This window comes from Falco rusticolus, chromosome Z (genome assembly GCF_015220075.1).
Source record: "Falco rusticolus isolate bFalRus1 chromosome Z, bFalRus1.pri, whole genome shotgun sequence".
NCBI classification, from domain to species: Eukaryota; Metazoa; Chordata; class Aves; order Falconiformes; family Falconidae; genus Falco; species Falco rusticolus.
This window is the reverse complement of record NC_051210.1, coordinates 7,000,724-7,022,874: the sequence shown is the minus strand read 5'-3', so window position 1 is coordinate 7,022,874 and position 22,151 is coordinate 7,000,724. Positions and strand designations below refer to the sequence as shown.

At 38.5% G+C, this 22,151-nt stretch overlaps 1 protein-coding gene across 3 annotated transcripts in view; it reads left to right on the top strand.

Annotated features, from left to right (window-relative positions):
• Positions 1-22,151, top strand: part of KIAA0825 (KIAA0825 ortholog) — a 252,837-nt gene that overhangs the window by 61,060 nt on the left and 169,626 nt on the right. For all 3 annotated transcript variants that reach the window (XM_037374639.1, XM_037374640.1, XM_037374641.1), the window contains one exon: positions 12,004-12,174. In XM_037374639.1, coding sequence (XP_037230536.1) covers positions 12,004-12,174 — 171 coding nt within the window. The remainder of the gene's footprint in view (positions 1-12,003; positions 12,175-22,151) is intronic.

The following is a 22,151-nucleotide window of genomic DNA, read 5'->3' as shown; positions in this document are numbered from 1 at the left end:
CCAGCTGCTAAATTCCTTAAATGGACCCATCATTAATTAGTTTTAATTCAGAGACTGATTAATTTGTTTACATTTGAATTCTTTAAAATGTCATTGTCTACCAGAAGTCACAGTGTATAATCAGAATATCCTGTAATTTCTTAGCAGATTTGTGTTTTTGAAAATTAAGGAGCAAGTTGAGTCTGGTTTAAGAGCAAGCTAAGATAGGTATCTATGTATAAAGTAGTTTTATTAAACATTATTAGAGGGCACTTGGTCCTCAAAGCACATGAAGGGGTGTCTGGAATTTCTTCAACAGAGTTGTCAGGTAGCTGTGTGCTGTCAAGCCGTTAGATTGGTGAGATGATTTGCTCAAGACTACTACATTGAGTTTGGTGTCAGAACATGATCAGATGTTCCTGCTCTCCAGCCTGTGTTTCCAGCACTGGTCTAGCCTTTCATCAGTTGGTCGGTGAACATGATTTCAAGTAAAGATTTAATTTTGACAGGCCTATGCACTCAGTGTTAACAAACAACTTAGGCATTTGGAGGCAAACATTTAGCAACCTGATATGGAATCAACCTTCACAATGGGATGAAAACTGATCTCATTGAAGTGGGAAGACATTAGGGAGCAGATTTGATTAAAATCTCGCATATAGCGAATCTCTTTCAGAAGGTTAGCGTATCCTTCACTGGGGTGGTTTAATAGCTGGCAGTGACATATCTCTTTCTATGACAGACACATTCTCTTGATTAAATATATGCAAATTTATACATGCTTACCATGTTTATACATAAGTTGAGATCCCTTACTTCACTGTGGTTTTTTGACACGTGCACAGTATGGATGTATAGTATATAAGCACTTCCCAAAGCCACAAGTTAATGGTGATGTGTAATTAAAAAAAAATTTGCTATCTTTAGATCTGTGACCAATTTTTTTAAAAAAAGGGACAAAAATAAGCCAACATGTAGTCTGTCTGCATAAGCTGCTTTATCAGATTCTCCTGGCACTCCTGGGTTTCACTGGAACTAACAGTGAGCTGCAGAGCAAGACAGGTGTTTAAAAAACCTTAAACACTGGGATAACAGTTTGCGTCCATGTGGTTTCCTCTGCTGCACTGATAGTTCTTTATGGGTCTGTCAGTTTCAATCAGCAGAGAGCACATGTGATCAGTATATCTGATAAACTTGTCAACGCCTTTTTAAAGCAGGATTCCTCAACCTATTCTATTCAACTCTCCTCCCCCCCTTCGCTTTTTCATCATTTCAAGTAGAATCTTGATAAGACAGAGATATGTCACAGGCAGCTGTGTATAGCTAGCTCAGGCTACAACTAATTTGTGGAGGAAAAAATTAAATCAGGAGGTAAATTATTTCATGATTGCTCATTCCCAACAGAGTTGGGCATCATTCTGAAGAAAATATAAAATAATTGGTTTCAGGCCATGTCAGACACATGCAATTCCCTTCACTAATGGCTATGTGAGGTAGCACTAGGCCTCAGGGGTCACCAAAGAACTGAAAATAGCTTAGAGCCGGGCACAGCAATAGAGAGACAGAGCACATAGGAAATGAAGTGGCAATAAGTGCAATCTATAGGGGAAATGTGCTTCACTTGGAGTTTAATATATTGGCTTAGAATCTGGCAGTAAGCCATGCAACAATTGTTTACCTTTTTGTCAGCATCTGCATCTGTTCTGTTTTGTAAACAGCACTTAACTTTCAGTCAGTAAATGCTGGAATCAATAACAACTGTTAAGGGATTTCCTTTCTTTTTTTTCATATTCCATAACAAATGCATGCTACAAACAGTGTTTGCCTTAGATTAACAAGAAACAGACATTAACAGGGTTAAAGGGATTTGGTTGGGAACGTTTTATAGCTTCTTGGGTTTGCAGTAATTGTATCTGTGTGATTTGAATGTATCTTGTAACCTATCCAAATTAAACTCTTAAAAAAATGCTAGCATGCAGTAATGAAGATGATTTTTTATAATTATCTTAAGTACTGTGTATAGAAAACTGCTGGCACTGTTTGTAATAATTTAGTTCTGTGTAATATTGTGTATTACATCTGCTATGCAGAAATACTTAGTTGCCTCTTACAGTATGAGGAAATTAGTGATTATATCCAGTGATACTAATTATTTAAACCTAGCAGTTACATTAAAAAACATACACCAACATGCAGTTTGAGAAAACTGTGAGCAGATGTCCATAAAAATTGAATATATCATTACTAAATACAAGTGAAAGAATAATATAGTTTATATACAAGCACTGTTTAGGAGATAGTGTGCAGATGAACGCTGTCATAAATGCAAGATTGTTATAATAGTTATAGCATCACTTAAAAGTTAATATTGCTGAGAGCTGAGGAACACATTATTGTTAATGGAATTTATGTATGTAACTCCCTGTGCACTGCTTTGAAAATTTATACCTTCAAATATCCCTACACACAGTGACTATCAGCAGCTGAGTTTCTGTTGCTTTATTAGGCTATTTCTTTTCAGATTTTAACAAAATGTTAGTTCCATTTATGAAAAGGTTTTATTGTTCGTATGCAGGTTGTAGTTTGATTTTAAGTTTAATATTACACTTTTCTGATTTTCTTCCTCATATAGCTTTATTGGATGAAATCCCTGACATCACTTTCTTGTGTCCCTTGTAAAATGATATTGTAGATCTCTCCTATATGAAATTAAGCCTTATAAATAGGGGCAAGGGAATGATATTTAATGTATTGGGAAGGTATTTTATAGTAAAATTGATTAAAAGGGTTTTAAACCCTTGGTTCCTGCTGAGGGAGAAATCCCCACTGTAATCACTGAAGACGACAGTCATCAGGTTGCTTTCCAAGGATTCCATCATGAGTCTCAGAAGCAGTTTAGCCATGTGGCTCTGTACAATGAGTAGTGAGGCTAATTAATCTGAGAGCAACACTGTCGTAATGTAGCTATTCTTGAACATCCACAGCCAGCTCACCTATGATGCAGGGATTTCTGCACCACACTTTACTGTGTCACATCCCTGGGTGGGTTGAAGTGATCAGAATTAGCCATTCGATTTTTTGAGACGTGGTGAATGCCAAACTATTAAAAAAATGTAAGATGTCACTCTCAATTTTTTTTAAAAAGAATTCACAAAAATTATGTTAAAAGTTGTGGGATTCATTCATATACATATTTTCTTATGCCTTCTGAGATTTTAAATCCTTCCAGGCTATAACCAAGGAAATTGGAAACACTGTATTTAATGGTTTCAAGAGCTACAGCTTTGAGGAAAGTACCACGGCTGAAACTTGCTATAAAACCACAAGTTAGCGGGTATACACAGGTCATTGATATCTAGCACAGCCTTATTTCTCATGCTGCTTCATTTTTAGAGATGAAGGCAAATCTTTTTAAGCAGTAAGATAAAGGCAGGTACATTGCTACTGAATTTAAGTATTTAGGAGAAGCTCAGGTGCTATCATCAAGTGCTTTATTGAACGTGTGTCTTTTGCTCTATGTTGCTTGAAAAATGCTTTAATTAACTTACTAGCTGGCTTAGAATTCATATGGGCACTTCTCAGGTTCATCACTGGTAAAGTGAAATTCTCTAATACCGCCTTTTTTTTGTTCCTAAGAGTTCCCAAGTGGTCACGTTATTTTGCAGAAAATAGCTTTGTATACAAATGCATAAGAGAAGACTGAGATTCAGTGTTCAAGACATACTGCATCAACACTGAATTTAACCTTGACGTTTGAATGACATGCTGATTTTTTTGTTACAATGAATTTTGAATAGAAATAGCTCTACAATGTATTTGTGTCATTAGAAGATGGGATATTAATTTAACTGTAAGTATTGCAAACTTGTCCCTGATTTCACTAGTAACCCCTATGTGTCTCTTTTTACAGTATTGATACTATTTCGCTAAACTATATCCTATATATGCATATAATTCAGTTGTATATAGAAGAAAAAGCAGAAAAGACTTAAAAGAAGGGCAACAAGGTGATAAAAAAATGTAGAACAGTTTCCATATAAGGAGATATAAGCAAGCCACAACTCTTCAGTTTGAAAACAAAATTAAGATGGCAGAATACAATAGATGTCTATAAAATGAGGGGAGGCATTATAAAAATGAAGAGGCATCAGTAGCTGACTGCTTCTTAAAACTAGTTGGCGTCAGACAAAGCCAGAAGGTGAAATATTCAAGCAAACAAAATGATACACGGGTTAACCCAGTGTGTAAGTAAAGTGTGGAGCTTTTTTCCACAAAATGTTATGGATGATGAAAATTCAGGTGGGGTGAAAGGGTAACTGGATAAGTTGGTGAAATAGAAACCCACTACAGGTTATTAATGCATGTCACATATGTGGAAGCTGCCCAGCTGCAAGTGGTCAAGAACTAGGTACACTTTGAGAAAAACATCGTGTATATGGTTTCCTTGTTACATTTTTATTTAATCTTATTTCAGTCACAGTCCAAGCCCAGGATACTGGGATAAAAGGCCGTAGTTGAACGCAATATAGCTACTCTTACAATTTTATGTTCTTATGTTTATGATATAGACACTCAGTTCTTAGCACCCCTGTTTGAGGTGCTTGTAATTTTTCAAATTAGATGTATTCTGCATTAATATTTTTTATAAGTTTTTATAAGTTTAAGTGAAAACCGTCTTTAATTACTCTCTAGTCTCAGAATTTTATATTAAAAACTTCAGTAAAGTTACCATTTACTTATTTGGAGTGTTGTGTTTTTCATACTTCAAGAAAAGTGTTGTCATGCGTTTTTATTGTTTGTTGGTAAAAGGAGTGTTTTGCCAGCTAGTTAAGATAAATTGTTTTCAATCTAACATTTCAAGCCTAAGATATAATAATAAAAATAATTTAAGGCAGCATGCTCATCTGCCGTTTAGAAGTTCTGAAGCCTTAGAATGCTATCAAAAGTCTAAGTAAATAGTTGTTTGAATTTAGTGTGCATGTGTAACTTCATCTGCAGAAAACAAATGCCATTTTTGCTGTTTTCTAGTTGATCATTTTGTAACTGTATCATTAAGCCTGATTGTTGAAAATCATGATGAGTGCTTACATTTTGTAAAGGTGTGTTTGCACTACATGCTCATTTCAAATTATCAGCACCTGAACCTAAATATTTACTGTTAACCAAATGTCACTCACAATTTATGCAATGAAACAGCAAAACCCTTGGTATGTTACTGATGTTTCAGCAGAAATTTGATTCTGGGTGTTATCTATGCTCTTTCTATGTAGGTTCTTTCATAATCTTTTCTGTATAGCTCTTCCAATTGCAGGAGAATGTTCCAGTGTGAGGAAGGAGGGAGAAAAGCCAGAAATTGTGGGGTGACCATTGCAAGAATTTCAGGTTTTGAGAGATTCAGCAAGTCAGCATAGGTGAAGTAGACCCGTAACCTAGGTTATGGTGGATCTTGTGTTCTAAGTTGCATAGTAGCTGACTAAGCTCATTTGAGTTTTGAGCGTTTGAAAGTGCAACTGAAGAGTTATTCCATATGGATGGTAGAACTGTTTTGGCTTGAATTTACCTAAGAGCCGGGATCAATTGCATGTTAATGCAAGACCCATGTTCTTTATGTTAAGATGTTAAAACACCTTTGTGAGGATTTTGAGAACTAAATTAGTATTTAGTTTGCATAATAGACAAGGATGGAACAGAAGCCTAGATTGTTTTGAAAGGCTGTATAAAAAAGTAGATCCAACTCGATCTGTGGTTTATGATTGATGTATGTTTGTCATAACATTGTCTTTAGTTGGAGGATGTGGGACCTGGAGTGTTCTGCTTGTTTTGTGTATTTTTACACTTTTTACTACCAGGTTTCCACCGCACCCCCTTCATCAATAGATTTTAATGCTTATATTTGTGGCATTGATGCCTTCTCTCAGGGCCTCTTTTCAGGTATATAATACTATTTAATATTTACAATGGGCATATTTTATCCTTAGATTTGCCAGCATTTGAGGCTTTCCTTCTGCTCTGGAAAGGATTATGTGTTTTATGCCATGAGGCATGGATGAGATCTGAAGAGAAACCTGAGATCCAACGTAGTCTGTCTCTAACCCCTAGTTTAGTGGGTTTGTTGATCAGCTAGGTCAGAGTGCTCATTCCTACCTCCTGAAGACTAATTAGTACACTTTTGTCCAGATAGAACCAGCCAGATGTTCTCTGGTAAGATGAACTGCTTCATTTTTCAAACAGGGTAGCATGTCTTTCAGATCTTAGGAAAATTTCTTCAGCTTCAAGTCCATTCTGCTAAAGTGAAAGGCCAAACTTGAAAATAAGTACTCCCAGTTCTCTGATGCTGTATGACTGCATTGGCTGCCTTGGTACCAGCATAGCGTGGCAAACCTTGCACAATTTGATAGATATTCCATATTAATTTTACCTGGGGCTTCTTTTTCTATAAGCAAAGCTCTTGGAGAATCACCTTGTTTGGGATGGCAGACTACTACTGCGTGTCATTTGATGGCTGGGGTGGTAAATCAGCATGCCGGAGGACATGAAGTACTCTTCATGCCCCCTTTGCCTCTGTGTGACAGGAGAGCAGGAGTATAGATTTTCTAAATGTAGAGATGCTAAAATGATGAGTTTTGAGCTTTTTCCTTTGCTTCCTTCCAGTTTTGTGTAATGAACCATCCAGATTTATCTACTTGCTACAAATAAATGCCGTGCAGGTTCAAGTTAATTCAAGTAAATTTTTTGTCTTTTCCACCTCTTCTCCCCTCTAGGCCCCCCAGAAAGGACCAGTCTAGATAGAAGAGGCCTGAAGTACTTTCTCTTCTTTTCTTTTAGTAAAAGAGTTATGTGGGTCCTTGGTGAAGCAGGACAGAAGGACAGCTTCTGAAAACTGAAGGTCCTTAAGGGCTGTGCAGCAAAACCCTGGGTGCACTAATGGACCTTAAGGGCCCTGACCAGCCTCTTCTGGGTCCTCCATGTGGCTGACCCAAGAGACCTCTCAGCTGAGGCCTGGGTCTTCGGTCCCTGCCTGAGCTATATCCCAGGTGTCCTAATGTCTATCTCCACCAGAGCCATGCCATTGACTGGCTGTGGACCCCATTGATTCAGACATTCTAGTTTGAGTTTGCACCTGCCTTATCACCTTGGTCCTACCTAATGATCACGGAACAGTGCCTGACTCATGGTTACCTTCACCAGACCTGATCCTGACTCCCAAGCTGTGAATCATCTTCCTGGCTTGACCTAAGATTTACATGATCACCATGAACTTAGCTGATGATCTGGACTCTTGGTTGAAATCTGACTATCACCTCTGGGTCTGCCTTGCTTGCCTTACTTAGGGACTGTGGGGATGGCCATATCATTGTGCTTTGCTCTCTGCCCCTCAGGGAGCAGCCACCCTTTGGTGATCCCTGACACTGTGCTTGGTTGGGATCTTTTTTGTTGTGCCTAAAGATAGCTCATCATACTGGCTTAGGATTTTTCTGGTGGCAGTTCTGGCCTGCATAGCAGTTCAGAAATCGTCAGTATAGGCAATGGTTTTGTACAGTAGTGTTTTCGTGATTCTGCTACACAGAAAGAAGCCTGAGGGTATGTTCAGGAGCTCAGAACCTTTTCTTACTCCTCTATGTCTGTTTAGCTTCTGACCTCACCTCTCTTTAGAGCAGTATGTGCAGCATTGGCTCATTAGGACATTGACAATGGCTGTATGATCCACTTTGGCTCTCTGTAGCCTCTGTGCCAGTCTTTTCTGTACCTTCTCAGAAATTTGTCTCAAAAGGTGGTGCTTTAACAGGGGTCAACATGTCATATTTTTGGGACACACTACGGAGGTCCTGTTGATGTATGCCGGGAGCTAAAGATTCTGCTGCAGCTGTTTCCTCGTACAGGGACTACATGAATGGAACTCGGACGTGCAGAAAAGATCAGGTTTAGAAGTATGATAGTCGCAAACTGCAAGCGGCTCAGGAAAGAAGTTGTTTGCATCATGTAACTTGCTGCATGCTTCCTTCTGTTCTGCAGTGAGGCTGGAATGCCATTGCTACCTCTGACTTGTGGCTAGCTGAGATCAGCTTCACATGCTTCCAGTAATCCTGTGCATGGTCCTCTGTGGATTGGGTAGGGTGCTGGCAGCACCTTTAGACCATTTCATCACGGAGGAGTGTCTCTCTTGCTGTCACCTGTGTAAATGAGTTATGTTAGTTCTCTGGCCTAGTATCGTAAGTCATGATCCATTCAGTAACTTCTTCAGAGCAATCATACACTACCCTGTGAGTAGACAGATTTTCCTCCAGACAGGTTCGTGACACTAAGATTTGGTGGAACATGTATCACAGTGAATTGTAGAATCACAGAATGGTTTGGGTTGGATGGGGCTTTAAAGATCATCTATTTCCAACCTGCCTGCCATGGGCAGGAGCAGTCATCATGTCTGTTTCACATCTGTTCACTTAGAGGCCTGTACTCTTCATGGACTCTACAGGACTTGCAAACGTGTTTCCACATTTTCTGTAGGTCACCACATTGGCTGCTAAACTGTTTGCTGTTACACAGCTTTGAAATGTTTCTGTCCTGTGGTTGTCCAGTCAGATCAATGTCTGAGGAGAAATGCCTTTTCATATCCCTCTGCTGAAAAATGGACAGTGATGTGCTTATTCAAGCAGCCTGGTCAGTGGTCTTCAAAGCTGAATGCTGCCATCAGTATTTTGAAACTTAACTGTGGGATATATATGATATCTCTCAATCAAGCTTTGGATACTCAGATGTGTGCATACCATTTGGTCATCAGGGACTGAATAAATGAGTTGTCATTTCTGAGAGACAATAAAGCTGTGAATATAGAAATAACCATATGTGAAAGGAAATTCACTTCTGGTGGTTCCCCCTGTCCAGTTCTTCCAAACTGCTGTGGATGAACTAAGCACATGTGCAGTTCAAGCTAACTTCTTCCAAAAGTTGGACTGTCCAATAACATGCTTTTGTTATCCAAGCCCACAAGAAATAGCACCAGTCTTATGTAAAAACTAGTCTGTGTCTGTGTTCCTGGCGTGCTTCTGCAGCTGTAGAGACTGCACTCTTTAGTAAAACCTGTGGTTATTGGATGAGTAAAATGAGATGTAACAGTGCCTTGCGGTGATAGTTCTGGGTAGCTCAGCTGAGTAGTTTAAAGGTGACTGCCCTGAGCCAAGAGCCTCAAAAAATTGTGAGCTGTGCAGAATGATACACAACTTTATGTAAGCTGTGTGGGTCAGCAGTTGAGAGGTGTTACCAGACCAGCACTTGTTTCAAATACCTGTTGCATTATTACCATCAATTTTGGTTGATAGCCAGGTTCAGTGATACACCACCATGATTTGTGCTGATACGAGAGTATGGCTTTACCCATCCACAGTGTTGTAAGAAAAAGCTTGTGTAAATGATGCATGAATTTTTGTCATATCTGGATCTTTTGTATATTTTCATGTCAAATTTAATCACGTTACATTTTCTTTACCACAACAAAGCCTAACAAAGGACAAAAGAAAATTTAAGAATGTGTAACCCATAGTATATGGAACTTTCTATAAATCCTATAGAGGTGGTTGCTTGCTTGCTTGCTTGCTTGGTTTTCTCCTTCCAGAGAAGTCTTAGGATCTGGATTGTGCAATGCATCCTATCTTAAGGGTTCTGTGCCTTACAGCTGTAGTGAAAGACGATTGTTTAGCCTTCTTCCCCTAGTGTCTGCCACTCTAGGAGGAAATTACATGGTGGTCTCATCTTCCCTTCCTGTTTTCTAATGCCTTTATATTGACCGTCACCTGGTCACATCACATGTTCTAAATGTCTGTATGTTTCTGATGAGTTCCAAATATGACTGATTCAAGGGGTTTCAACTTCATTCTTCAGGCTTTGATAAGTGCAATTAAACCACTGTTCTTTTACCTCCTTCCTTTTGTCTGAGGGTTGACTGCTTGTCATGGTGCATATGTTTGTGCTTTTTAATCAAAGACAGAACTTACTGTATGCTTGCCTCCATTTTTTTCCTTAATTTTATATCAGAGTTTTATGTCAGCCATGAAATTAACCCAGTATTTTCCACTACCTTCAAGCATCTAGAAATTTGTGTATACTTTACAACCTAAAATTCTGAAGGGCTTTTCTAGACATTTGTAGAACATATGTAGTATTAACCAGTAAGCCTTTGCTCTGATGATTATGTAAGTGTTCATTTGCATATAGTGTGATATGCTTTGTCATATATTAAAGTGTTCTCTCAACTTCTTAATGACATGAATAAAGAGGGATCTTTGAACTTAATATCTTTAGCTTCCAGCTGAAATATATTTTGAATGGTCACTGAAAGTAAAAATGTAAATTTTGACTGTTTTCTGAGTTTGGTAATGTGTTCTAAAAGTAATATTACTGTGGTATACCTTTGGCTTCTATGTCCACTTCCTTTTGATCTAATGAGGACAGTATTGCTTGGGGCAATCAAATAATTGTAAGCTTTCTTTGTTCCTCAAGAGAGGGGGTAGAGTTTCACATTATAGGAGACAGCTAACATTCCATCGATTTTTGTGATGTCATTTTTGCTTCTTACATCTTGGATCTGTCATTTCTGGCTTGCTGCAGACTCGGGCAGTCATTTCATGTCAGTTAAACTCAAGTTTATGTTTTTTAGTTTTCAGGAAAGGAGAAAAATTCCCTGAATAGCAGAATGTCTCTTTTTTTTTTGAAGTTTAAGACTTAACATTGGAAACCCAGTGATACAGATATTATTTACTTGTTATTCAGAGAGGAAAGTCACTAACAGAGGCAATTATGCATAACACTTTCTTTTGCCATTCTTAGAAATTCAAGGGACTGGCATGAATACATCTGTTTGGAACTTTGAGAAAATTCAGATGTGGATGCAAAACTCACAGTTCAATCTCTAAGGCTGCAAAACTGGAATAGCAAATTAGGGAATTTGTATTCAGAGCTCAGCTCTGCTACTTAGATCTATGTCTATTTAAAAGTGATTTGTGAATGCCTAAAAAAAATATCTAGGAACTTTGAGGAAAAAGGGAGGTACTGAGTACTTCAAAATTGCAAAGGTAAGAGAGATTTGACACATAAAAGTACATTTCAATCAATTTCTATTTGTTTTCGTCTTTTAGAGCTTCCCTTTCAAACTACTCTGGCTCTCACTCTGACACTTTCTACATAAACTGTTCTGCTGATGTTACATCTGCAACAGAACTGCATAGGAACATGGTATCAACTCACTGCAATTTGCATAGAAGTGCAAATTTGTTACATTTAAAGAAGTTATAAAATTAAAATACTTAAAACCATGTGGTTTTGGTAATAGTGAATTGGAAGCAGCTCACAGTCTTTTATAGTCTTGACTGTGCTCAAATCAGAGTTCCCTCGTTGATGTGACATGATTATATGTTATGATTACAAGTGTTAACCTTTCAAAATAGAATGTTCAGTTTCTTCTTTTAAATACCAAATGCTTATAGGTATAATACTTGCTGATATTTGTTCACTGACAGTCTCGCTTGTTTTCAAACCTCACATATTTAAAGTTGTGGAGTGTTAGATTGATGTTTCTTTTCACTCAAATGTCATATTCATCAACTGTATTGTGCTAGCAGATTGTTAAACAGACAAGGTGACTTGCAGAGTGACAGTGTAGTGATGTGATGTCCCAAACCATTAAAATACAGTAATGACGTGTTTTTTTCCTTTTGTTCAATGAGTTTTTGCAATGCAGTGGTTTTTCTGTAAAACACAGGTGAGAAGGTTTCTGAGTAGATCTGTTGCTTGGAGAAAATCCTAGTTAATGAATAACAAAACATGGAATTCAGTTGCAACTTCCCAGATAGTTGAGAAATGCCAAAGACTTAGGAAGAACTAATGTAACTGTATTTTGTAATGAGAAAAAGATATATTATGCTGTAGCAAAAATGAAACTACGTGATGTATTTTACTTTCTTACATAATCAGTTTTGCAGGATAATTTTTTTAAGGTATAGTAAAAAGTATTTTATGATTTTACTTAAACAGCCTCCCAAGAATACCACAAAAAAGGAAGGAACTTCTGCTTAACATTGTATCAACTCAAATGTCTTTCTCAACTTATCAAACTCTTTTTATTAATGGAAGAAAAAATTGAAGAGCTCTCTGTGGAAATTCTATTGGTGCCTTCATTTATGGAGAGGAGTAAGAATGTTCAAGGTAATGAAAGCTTTTCCTTATTTATTGATTCTACTTTATGCAAAAGGATAATTTTAAATGGTTTTCAACATTACCTACATTATGTCATCATCTTTTGTAAACAAGTGTATTGCCATATCCACTGAAAAACTTTTTGAAATATGCAGATTTACATTTGAGCACAATGACCTGTGGAAAAGAACTGATAGTGTTGTGTAAAGTTGTGATGTATGGTAGCTACTGTTAGAGAATTATAATGAAAAACTATCAAACACTGTAACATAATTTCTGATATTGAATTATCTATAAAATCCTGTGTTTTGTGTAGGACAAAACAACGCATGGAGCCTAAATTCCTTGAAACTGTGACTGTTTCTGAACTTGGCCTTGAAAGCTGCCTTTTTCGAGGGAGAACACTGACTTGAACATACATATGCAACTAAATGTTTTAGTACATTGCCCTGCTTTAACATACAGCTCTCACTAATATGTACTGTCTTTACTATTGTGCTTATCCCACTGGCTTCAGTGAGTATTTTGTAGAAGTAGGCTCTACATAATAAACTGCATCACAATCAAGCCTCAGGTCTGCATTTGCTTTAGATTCCAAGCTCACTTACTTTTTCATTTAATTGCATTCATGTCATATGACAAGAACACAAAGTCCTGAAAATTCAGGTGAATAATACCTTCCAGGTCACAGTATGTTCATAAATGTTCTTCTGCTCTGCTACTTCTGCCAGTAGAGAGACTCCAGGTCACCAGAGAGCAAGTGATTTCAAGAGCTTTGATTGTATTGCAGGAAACGATCAGACCAGAAATGAGGCCAGGCTGCTCAGGGAGAGGGGATAGGTGGAGTCAAATACTTGGTATCTCTGTAGTCAAGCTGCAGGCTGAGAAGAAAGGTGTTTTGGGAATGTAGTCTCAGAATGCTAAATTGATAAAAAATAATAATAATTAAAAGATTAAATAAAATTTGTAAGGCACACATTTTGTTGGTGGATTCTTCATCTGAAATACTGACACTGAAATAAAGAAATACAGGTTAACCTATGTATTTTTAGAATATACATCAAAGCTCAAATAAAATTTGCATTCAAGTTCCATTTTTGCTATTGGTTTCAATGTATTCCTTCAGTCTCTCAGTTCTACTAATTCTCAAGAAATGTTAACCTATTATACACTATGTTTTATGTTTTGTGGCATTGATACTACATAGAGGTGTTGCAGTAAACTTCCTATAGGGGTAGTGTGGAGGATAGGGCATACATTCATTAAGGGTAATTTTAAGCATTCTTTTTATTTGTATATTCTGTGATAAAATGTAAAAAATTGAAGAACTCTTGAATGGGAAATTTCTTTGACATGTTTTAACTAACTATACTCTGAGACATGTGATCTCCAATAATTCAGATAACTTAATGATTTCAATGCTAAGAAGAAAGATTTTGCTTTCCAGGAGTGTATTTAGCACTTTATCCTACAGGCATTTCTCCAAGCTTAATTACTTTCAGAACTGTTTCTCAGAAGTGTGTTAAGCCTTCTTCGAGGAATATTCTTTTAGCTAGCTAATCATGTCTAAAGCAAGTCAGTTCTTCAATGGTACCTCTACTTAAATTTGAATGGGAAGTATTACTATATCTTGTTGTAGGAGTCAGTCTTCTGGGTAGAAGGCCTGTTCTAAAGAAAACATAAAATTGCTTTTACACTGAAACATAGTTGAAGGTAAAACTTTCACAGGTGGATGTTATTGAAGTCCTCAAACATACCTTTGTTTTCAGTGTTGCTATTCTGATCAGGTGGTTATACTTACAAAACTTTGCTCAGTTATATCAGTTTCTGGATAGTATATGAAGACGAGATACGGCCAGAGAAATTTAAAAAAAAAAAAAAAGTCTGACTAGAAGAAGGGTTTATTTGTGTTATTTTTGTTACTTTCACTTCATATTGTCAGAAATCTCAAATCTAGTGATGAAGTGAAAGATGATTTGATATGGGAGAATGTGAGCAATGTTCCCAGTAGTTCCAGGTTCTGTTAATTATCAAAAGGGATTTAAGATTTTCTCTGTTAATGTCCTTTATTGAGCTGATAATCTTATTTTTTTCACTGATGAAGACTAAGTTTTCATAAGAAGGATTGATTAGAATCCTTGCTTTATTTTCATCAAAATGCATTATAATATGTGACTGGAAAATTTAACGGCTCTCCTCTGTACTTATTTAGAAACCTTCTTCCTAGAAATCTTGTTTAATTTAACAGAATCTAGAGTGCAGATCTGTCCAAAGCAGCTTTAAATTAACTAGGGTACCAGTAGCAGGTTTACAATGCAGTGCAGGCTGCGGAACCAACCTAAGCAGCAGAGCAAATTAGCCCGGACTGAACCATGTGCTGCTGTTGCTAGACAGTTACCTGTACTCTCTCTCACTGGTTTAAAGCTAGGTTGGGTGCACCCAAACTGTCACTGCAGTGTAGGCATATCCCAAGTATCAGTGCTGTGAGAGTAGTACTGTGGCAAATTAAGGGAAGCTGGCCAATTCATAAAAGGTAGGCTAATACCCAAGTGAGTGAAAGTTTCCCTAGGCATCACATAGACTGGAACCTTGCACTTGCTTCCTTTTCTTTTTGGTTGCTTTTAGTATTCACGGGAGCCTTTTTATCTATGTAAGTCATGCAGAGATGCAACAAAAATAATGTTTTTTCATGTGCTTGTGTCAAGTGTTGCGTTTATGTGTATAGCTGTTTCAATGGCAGTTTGAGTTGATTTTTGTTCAGCATATTCCCTAGTACTTCGATCTTGATATATAGAACATGTGTAAAGTTCCATCAGAAACAAAGTAGTTCTTTGGATGGTTCCTCTTTTAATTTTTTTTTTTTTTGTCCCAAAGATGGCATCTGAGTTTTATCTAAACCAGACGGTTTCTTGGCCCTCATTTTTCCCTAAACCCAGCGATGACAAAGAGCAATGGCTGCATAAATTGGATGTAAGAAGAACACTTAGGGTTTATCACAGAAGAATCAAAGATTTCATATCTTCTGACAGATTGTTTGTACTCTTAGGGGGTCTTAAGAGGGGTCAAACGGCTTCTAAGAGTTCCTTAGCTAGATGGTTAAGGGATTGTATTAGGGAGGCGTATGTAGTTAAGGGTAAAGAGGCTCCCAGGGTTTGTAAAGCTCATTACACTAGGACTATAGCTGCTTCTTGGGCGGAGAGGTCGAAGGCTTCCACATTGGAAATTTGCAAGGTGGCCACCTGGGCTTCTCTTCATACTTTTTCATTGCATTATTGCTTGGATGTAGTCTCTTCTGCGGATTCTGCTTTTGGTAGGAGGTTGCTTGTGAACCAAAAAAAGAACAGTGAAGAAAAGAAAGACATGTAGTTCACAGTTCTAGCTGGCAACAAGACAAGTTTCTTTGCAGTGTGCACAATGGAATCCTATGAAGACCAATTTAGGCGGTTGAAAATAGATGTTAGAGGGAAGTACTGCCTACCAGTGTTCTCTGATGGTAACCCCATGGCAGACAATAGCACCAAAGGAAACAGTGAACCAGAGTGAACTCTGTAGGGAGATGGATGTAGAGAGTTTTTTTAGGTGATACGGATAGTTCTCCGGGTTCAGTTTGAGAGTTCTGTATCCAGCATCTTCTGGAATATAATCAGGATCATCATTTTCCTGAGTTGTTTTGCACAGATTGAAAAAAATTTCTATGAATTGCATTTTCCACTCTAACTTCTTTTCACTATTCTCCATCCAGTTCTTCCTGGTTTTATTTTTTGGCTTTCCCTTACCAGACCTAACTTAGCATGTATTCCTTAGTGAGCAGTATGTACATGCCAAGTTTTGTGCTTCATTGCGAGTTACATTAGCATTACCTAAGCACAATCTAAAAAAAAAATAAATGTGGTATAAATACACATTTTATCTAGTGCCAGTGTAGTGTTCAAGTTTTCTCTTAAATAAAAGGAGAAAATAATGAAGAAGTTTTCCAACAAATAAATGATGACGTGATTTCATTGCATCTCTGAACTTTAGTGTGGCATCTGGACAAGACTGCTACTCTACCTTTCTGAAGAAAGATATCCATATTTCTTCAAACATTTACAGAACACTTATTCTCAGTGTTGCATAACCCCACTTTGTTCCACTACAAGCAATAGGTTTCAGAAAATTGAAGAAGTAACCACATTCTGTTTTTTCTTGACCAGTTGTTTAACCCTTTCTTCTGCAGGGTTAAACAAGACCCTATCTTGTCATGCCTACTGTGATGAGATCGTCTACTTCACTATTTACATTCAGTTGAAATTCCTGAAATGTTCTGACATACCTAGTACATGCAGCATCACAGGAGTTACTCTCTTTGAAGGAATCTGGAACATTCAGCTGCAGTCAGGGGTTAAGTAAGAGTTTTTGGTTTAGGATTCTGCCAAATTGCATTCTCTTCCCATCTTTAAGGTAGATTTCTCTTCCCTCTGGCTTTTCAGAAGCCTCTTGTTGAGACTTTAAAAAAATCAAAAACTTCTAACGTACTTTCATCTGTCTCTCACTTTTTTTTTTTTTTTTCCCCCATTCCAGTGAGAAAGGTGAACTTCGGACAGATCAGATAATGAGTACCAAGAAAAGCTTTTTCGAGTGGAGCTCTTTGAAAACACTGTGGGCAAAGTTGTCACGCCCTTAGGTTTACAAGCTTTGTCTCAGAGGACTGGGAAGATTTGCAAAGGTCTTTCCTTCACAGCATAAGAAGAAATCCTTTACTCTATATCCATTTTTGGAAAGTGTAATGAAAGGAACATGAAGTCAAATTTATGAGGTGCATCTTCTTAATGGACTTTTGAAGTTGTAACAAATCAAGAAAGGAAGGTGTGATTTTTGCTTTGGTCTCAAAGAAAAATGTTCAGGTAGCTTCTTTAAGAAATATGTAGGTTGAAGAGATCAATCCAAACTGAAGATGGAATTTACACTAGGAGAGAGTTTGATTTCGGATGTATGTTTTCTGTATGTGTGTTATGCAGTTTGCTCAGTATAGTACAACAAATAAAAAGTCCATTATTGAAGAAAGAAAGCAGAAGGGGTTTTAATCTACAGATAATCAAATATTTTTGTTTCTTCTGCTTATTTATATTTGTGGTGGAGTGTTATTTCCCATTTCTGCAAGACATAATATTTCCAGTAGAGTTTCAATAAAAGTTCTGGCTGAGCTGGCTGAATCCAACTAGTAAGCAGCTTTGATTGTGCTGTTACCTTATTCACAGTTAGTGAGCTGTCATACAAAACATTTCCTTGATGCTTTGCTATACTGTGCTGCATGCAAGATGATGTCACAATGACTGTTCTTATGACCCTAAATACTATGAAAAGAACAGGAAAGGTGTGGAATTCTGTAGAAAAAATAATTTAATAGAACTTCTTATAAGGAAGAAAAATAATTATGTTAACAATACAAGAGGTCTCATTGTCATCATTATTACAAAACCAGAAAAATACTGAATTGGAGAAAGAATAAATTACAGTGAAGACAAAGGGGATATAGGCAAAAAGATTAGCTTTAAACAGAATAATCCCAGAGAAATTTTAATACACATAAGGAGGGTTGGCTGAAGAGTTTTGATTATAAGTGAAGCACTTGATTTAATTTGGTTTTGAATATTTACTGGCAATGATTCAAGCTGCCTGGCTGGTAAACTGAAGGAAGTACACAAAATATGAGCAGTTTATCAAGTTTGTGGAACATACAGCAAGGACTTGTGATTAATCCAGTCTTCCTTAATAACAAAGAAGGTTGCAGGGGTAGAATGTACTCTGGAAAGGGGAGCAAGTATGAAAAACAGACTTTTCCTTCATTCTCCATCTTCTCCTGTCATGACATTTGCTGCTTTCTGCACCCTTTCTGGAAATTCTCTCCTCTAAGCAGCCATATAAGAAGGATCGCATACATTTCTGTTTGTGCAAATGGAATCTGAGGTTTGGAGTTTGGGAGAAGAGAGGAATCAAAGAATTAGTGCAGCAAACTATGTCTGTCTTGGTAGTGATGCTTCCTCCATCCCATTGTCTGCCTTCCTGTCTGCAATGGCAAACTAATTTGGGCTGAGTAGCTTCACTACAGCAGCTGTACCAGTCTCCTAATAAAGCTGCACTTGTTATTTCCCATGGGAGTTTGCTGATTAGGGCAAGACTGTCAGAAGACCCATGAAGAAGTAGCAGGACAGGGGGAGGGCAGTCTGGTATGTGTCTCCGTGGAAGTAATGTTTGAGAGGAAGGCTGTGGTGTCATTTGAAGTGCAGAGGCTTTGCAGGGGCTGTGTCCAGCGTGCAATGATCAATGAAGAGTGTAAAGGGAGCCCTTGCTAGCTGGAGGTTAAACTGGAGAAGATTGAGGCCAATTTTACCTACATGGAATTTGGGAAGAGTAAAAACTTGCAAAACCAAAGGAACTCGGTAAAAGATAGGAGACTTGACCCTAAGGCTTCTTTGGGAAGACCAGAAAAGGTTTTATATATGTGTGAGCCTGCATGCGCATAGATATAGGGCAAGAGTGCCCTGGCAGTTAGTTAGAAAAGGAAGTGGGGAGATCTAGTAGAACCTGTTAATTTAAAAATGGAGGAACATTTAAAATGGCTGATGCTGGCGGAATCATCATGTGGCTCTTTTGCCTCTGGTCCTGGAGGCAGAAATCTACCATCAGCTCGATACCTGTTTATCTCACATATGAGTTCTTAACAGGTAAGGCAGCAATTACACAAATACAGAAGGATTTTAGTTTAAATGTTAAAGATTTTCTTTAAAGTCTTGATATAAAAAATTACAATAGCTGATCTAAGTAGTGACAGCAAGAGGATGTGAATATATAGATACTCAGTTGTGCTTATAGTTAGAATCAGATGTTTTATCTACAAAAAAGGAGAAATGAGGGAAATTTGAGGTTAAAAGCACAGAATAGAGAAAAGGGAAAATACCCAGTCATTTAGGGTTTCTTTTTAAATTCTTCAGTAATTTCTGAAGAAAACTGCAGGTAAGCTTATCATAAAATACATTAAAACATATTGAAAAAAGCAGTAAGTTTATGATGCTGTCTGTAATGAATGCTGATCAGGGACCTAGATGACCTGCTTAGTCTTTCCTGTTCTATAGTCTACCATTTTATTTTTCGTTTTTTCCAGCTCAAATCTGTTTTTCCCCTAACATCTTTTGAAAATGTAAACAAAAACAGCACTAGAGGGAAAAAAAAAAAACCAAAACCAAAAACCAGCCAAACCCCTTGAAGCTTTAGAATGCTGTATAGGTGTATGAAAACTGGACTGTTCATTTTCGGAGGGTGAATTGTTTAGGGGAAAGATAAAATCCAGTTTGGGCATATGAAATCCTATGTATATGCAAATGCTGGGTATTTCATGGAAAGAGAAAACCTCTTTAAACCTTTGCCATGTGTACTATCAGTAGGTTCAGGTGACTGAAGACGTATAAATTTATGCTTAGAAGATGATCTTTAACAATGCTTGAAGGCACCTAATCATTTAAAATTTACTGCTTTTAATTTCACAAGATGCATTAAATAAGGACTGTCTGCAGCTGTGCTGTTTACCAGCTTTATGCTAGGAGGCAGATATTAGAAGTACCATATTGTTTGGTTCTATTCTCATTTTCCTTTTGAAGCACAGACTCACAGACTCACAGAATGGTTGAGTTTGAAGGGACCTTTGTAGGTAATCTGGTCCAACAACCCCTGCTCAGGCAGGGCCATGCACAGCCAGTTGCCCAGGATCATCTCCGAACAGCTTTTGAATATCTCCAAGGATGGAGACTCCACAGCCTCTCTGAACAACATGTTCTAGTGCTCAGTCACCCTCACAGTAAAAAAAGTGTTTCCTGATATTCAGAGGGAACTTGCTCTGTTTCCATCTGTGCCTGTTGCCTCTTGTCCTGTCACTGGGCACCACTGTGTAAAGCCTGGATCTGTTGTTTTTGCCCCCTCCCTCAGGTACTTGTATACATTACTGTCATCCCTGCCTGAGCCTTCCATTCTCCAAGCTAAACAGTCCCAGTACTCTCAGCCTTTCCTCATAGGAGAGGTGCTCTGCTCCCTTAATCATCTTCATCACCCTTCGTTAGATGCTCTCCAGTATGTCCATGTCTCTCTTGTACTGAGTAGCCCAGAACTGGACACAGCACTCCCCAGTGCTGCATCGAGAGGAAGGATCACCTCCCTTGACCTGCTGGCAATGTTTTGTCTGATGCAGCCCAGGATACCATTAGCCTTCTTTGCTGGCTCATGTTCAACTGGGTGTCCAACTGGATCCCCAGGTCCTTTTTATGCAAAGCTGCTTTCAGCTCGGTGGCCCCCAGCATATATCGGTGCCTGGGTTTGTTTCTCCCCAGGTGCAGAACTTTGCATTTCTCCATGTTGAACTTGATGAGGTTTTTGTGTGCCGATTTCTTCAGCCTGTTGAGGTCCCTCTGGATGGCAATGTGACCCTCAAGAAGAGTATCAGCCACTCTTCACAGTTTGGTGTCTGCTGCAGACCTGCTGAGGGTACACTTTGCCCTCTCATCCAGATCATTAATGAAAATGTTAAACAGGACTGGACCTGAGATAGACCACTAGTTACTGATCTCCAATTTGACTTTCTGCCACTGATCACCATGCTCAAGCCTGGCTATTCAGCCAGTTCTCAACTCACCTCACTGTCTGCTTATCCAGCCCATACATCAAGAGCTCGCCTGTGGCTTGTCCCATAACAAGATCTTAGGGGAGACAGTGTCCAAGGCATTACTGAAGTCCAGGTAGACAACATCCACTGCTCTCCCCTCATCTACCAGGCCAGTCATTTCTTGTAGTAGCTTATCAAGTTGGCCAAGCATGACTTCCCCTTGATGAAACCATGCCGAGTACTCCTGATTATTCTTTTGTCCATAATGTGCCTGGAAGTGGTTTTCAGGATTAGCTGCTCTGTCACCTTCCCAGGGATTGAGGTGAGGTTGACTTAGGTCTGAGATGCCTTGATTCCTTCTTCCTGTCCTTCTTGAAGACAGGAGTGACATTTGCTTTCTTCCAGTCTTTGGACTATTCTCCCAGTTGCCATGATTGATCAAAGTTTATTGGGAGTGTCCTCGCAATGACATCTGCCAGCTCCCTCAGCACTTATGGGTGCATCCCATCAGGGCCCATGGACTTACATATGTCCAGTTTGCTGAAGTATTCCCAGACCAAATCCTCTTCCACCAAGGGCGCATCTTCCTTGCTCCAGCCTTACCCCCAGTCTCTGGGAAATGGGATTTCCCAAAGGCGGGTCTTGCTAGTAAAGACTAAGGCAAACAAGGCATCTAGTACCTCAGCCTTTTTCATGTCTGTGTAACCCGGTTCCCAATCTCATTGAGCAATGGGTCCACATTTTTCTTGGTCTTCCATTTGTCACCTGTGTACTTACAGAAACCCTTCCTGTTGTCTTTTGCATCCCTGGCCAGATTTAGTTGCATTTAGACTTTATCTTCCTAACTTCATCTTTGGATGTTCAGGTATTGTTTCAGTTTTCCTTTCAGGTTGCCCATCCTTGCTTCCACCCTCTGTACTCATATGTGTTTGAGGTTAGCTAGGAGCTCCTTGTTCATCCATGCAGACCTCCTGGCATTTTTTTTTCCAACTCCCTTGAGCTTGGAGGAGGTGATCCTGGAATATTTACGAGCTTTCTTGGGCCCCATTTCCATCAATGGCTTTATCCCATGGAACTCTTCCGATCAGACCTTTGAAGAGGCTAATACAGGCTTTTCTGAAGGCCAGGGTTGTGAGCTTGCTTTCCACCCTCCTTCCTGCCCTTTGGATCCTGAAATCCCCCATCTCATGGTCATTGCAGCCAAGGCTGGCTTTGATCCTTACATCTCCACTGATCCCCTTCTTCTTAGTGAGTATGAGATCCAGCAAAGCACCTATCCTTGTTGGCTCCTCTGACACTTGGAGGAGGAAGGTACCATTAATGCATACCCAGCACCTCCTGGGTTGCTTGAAACACT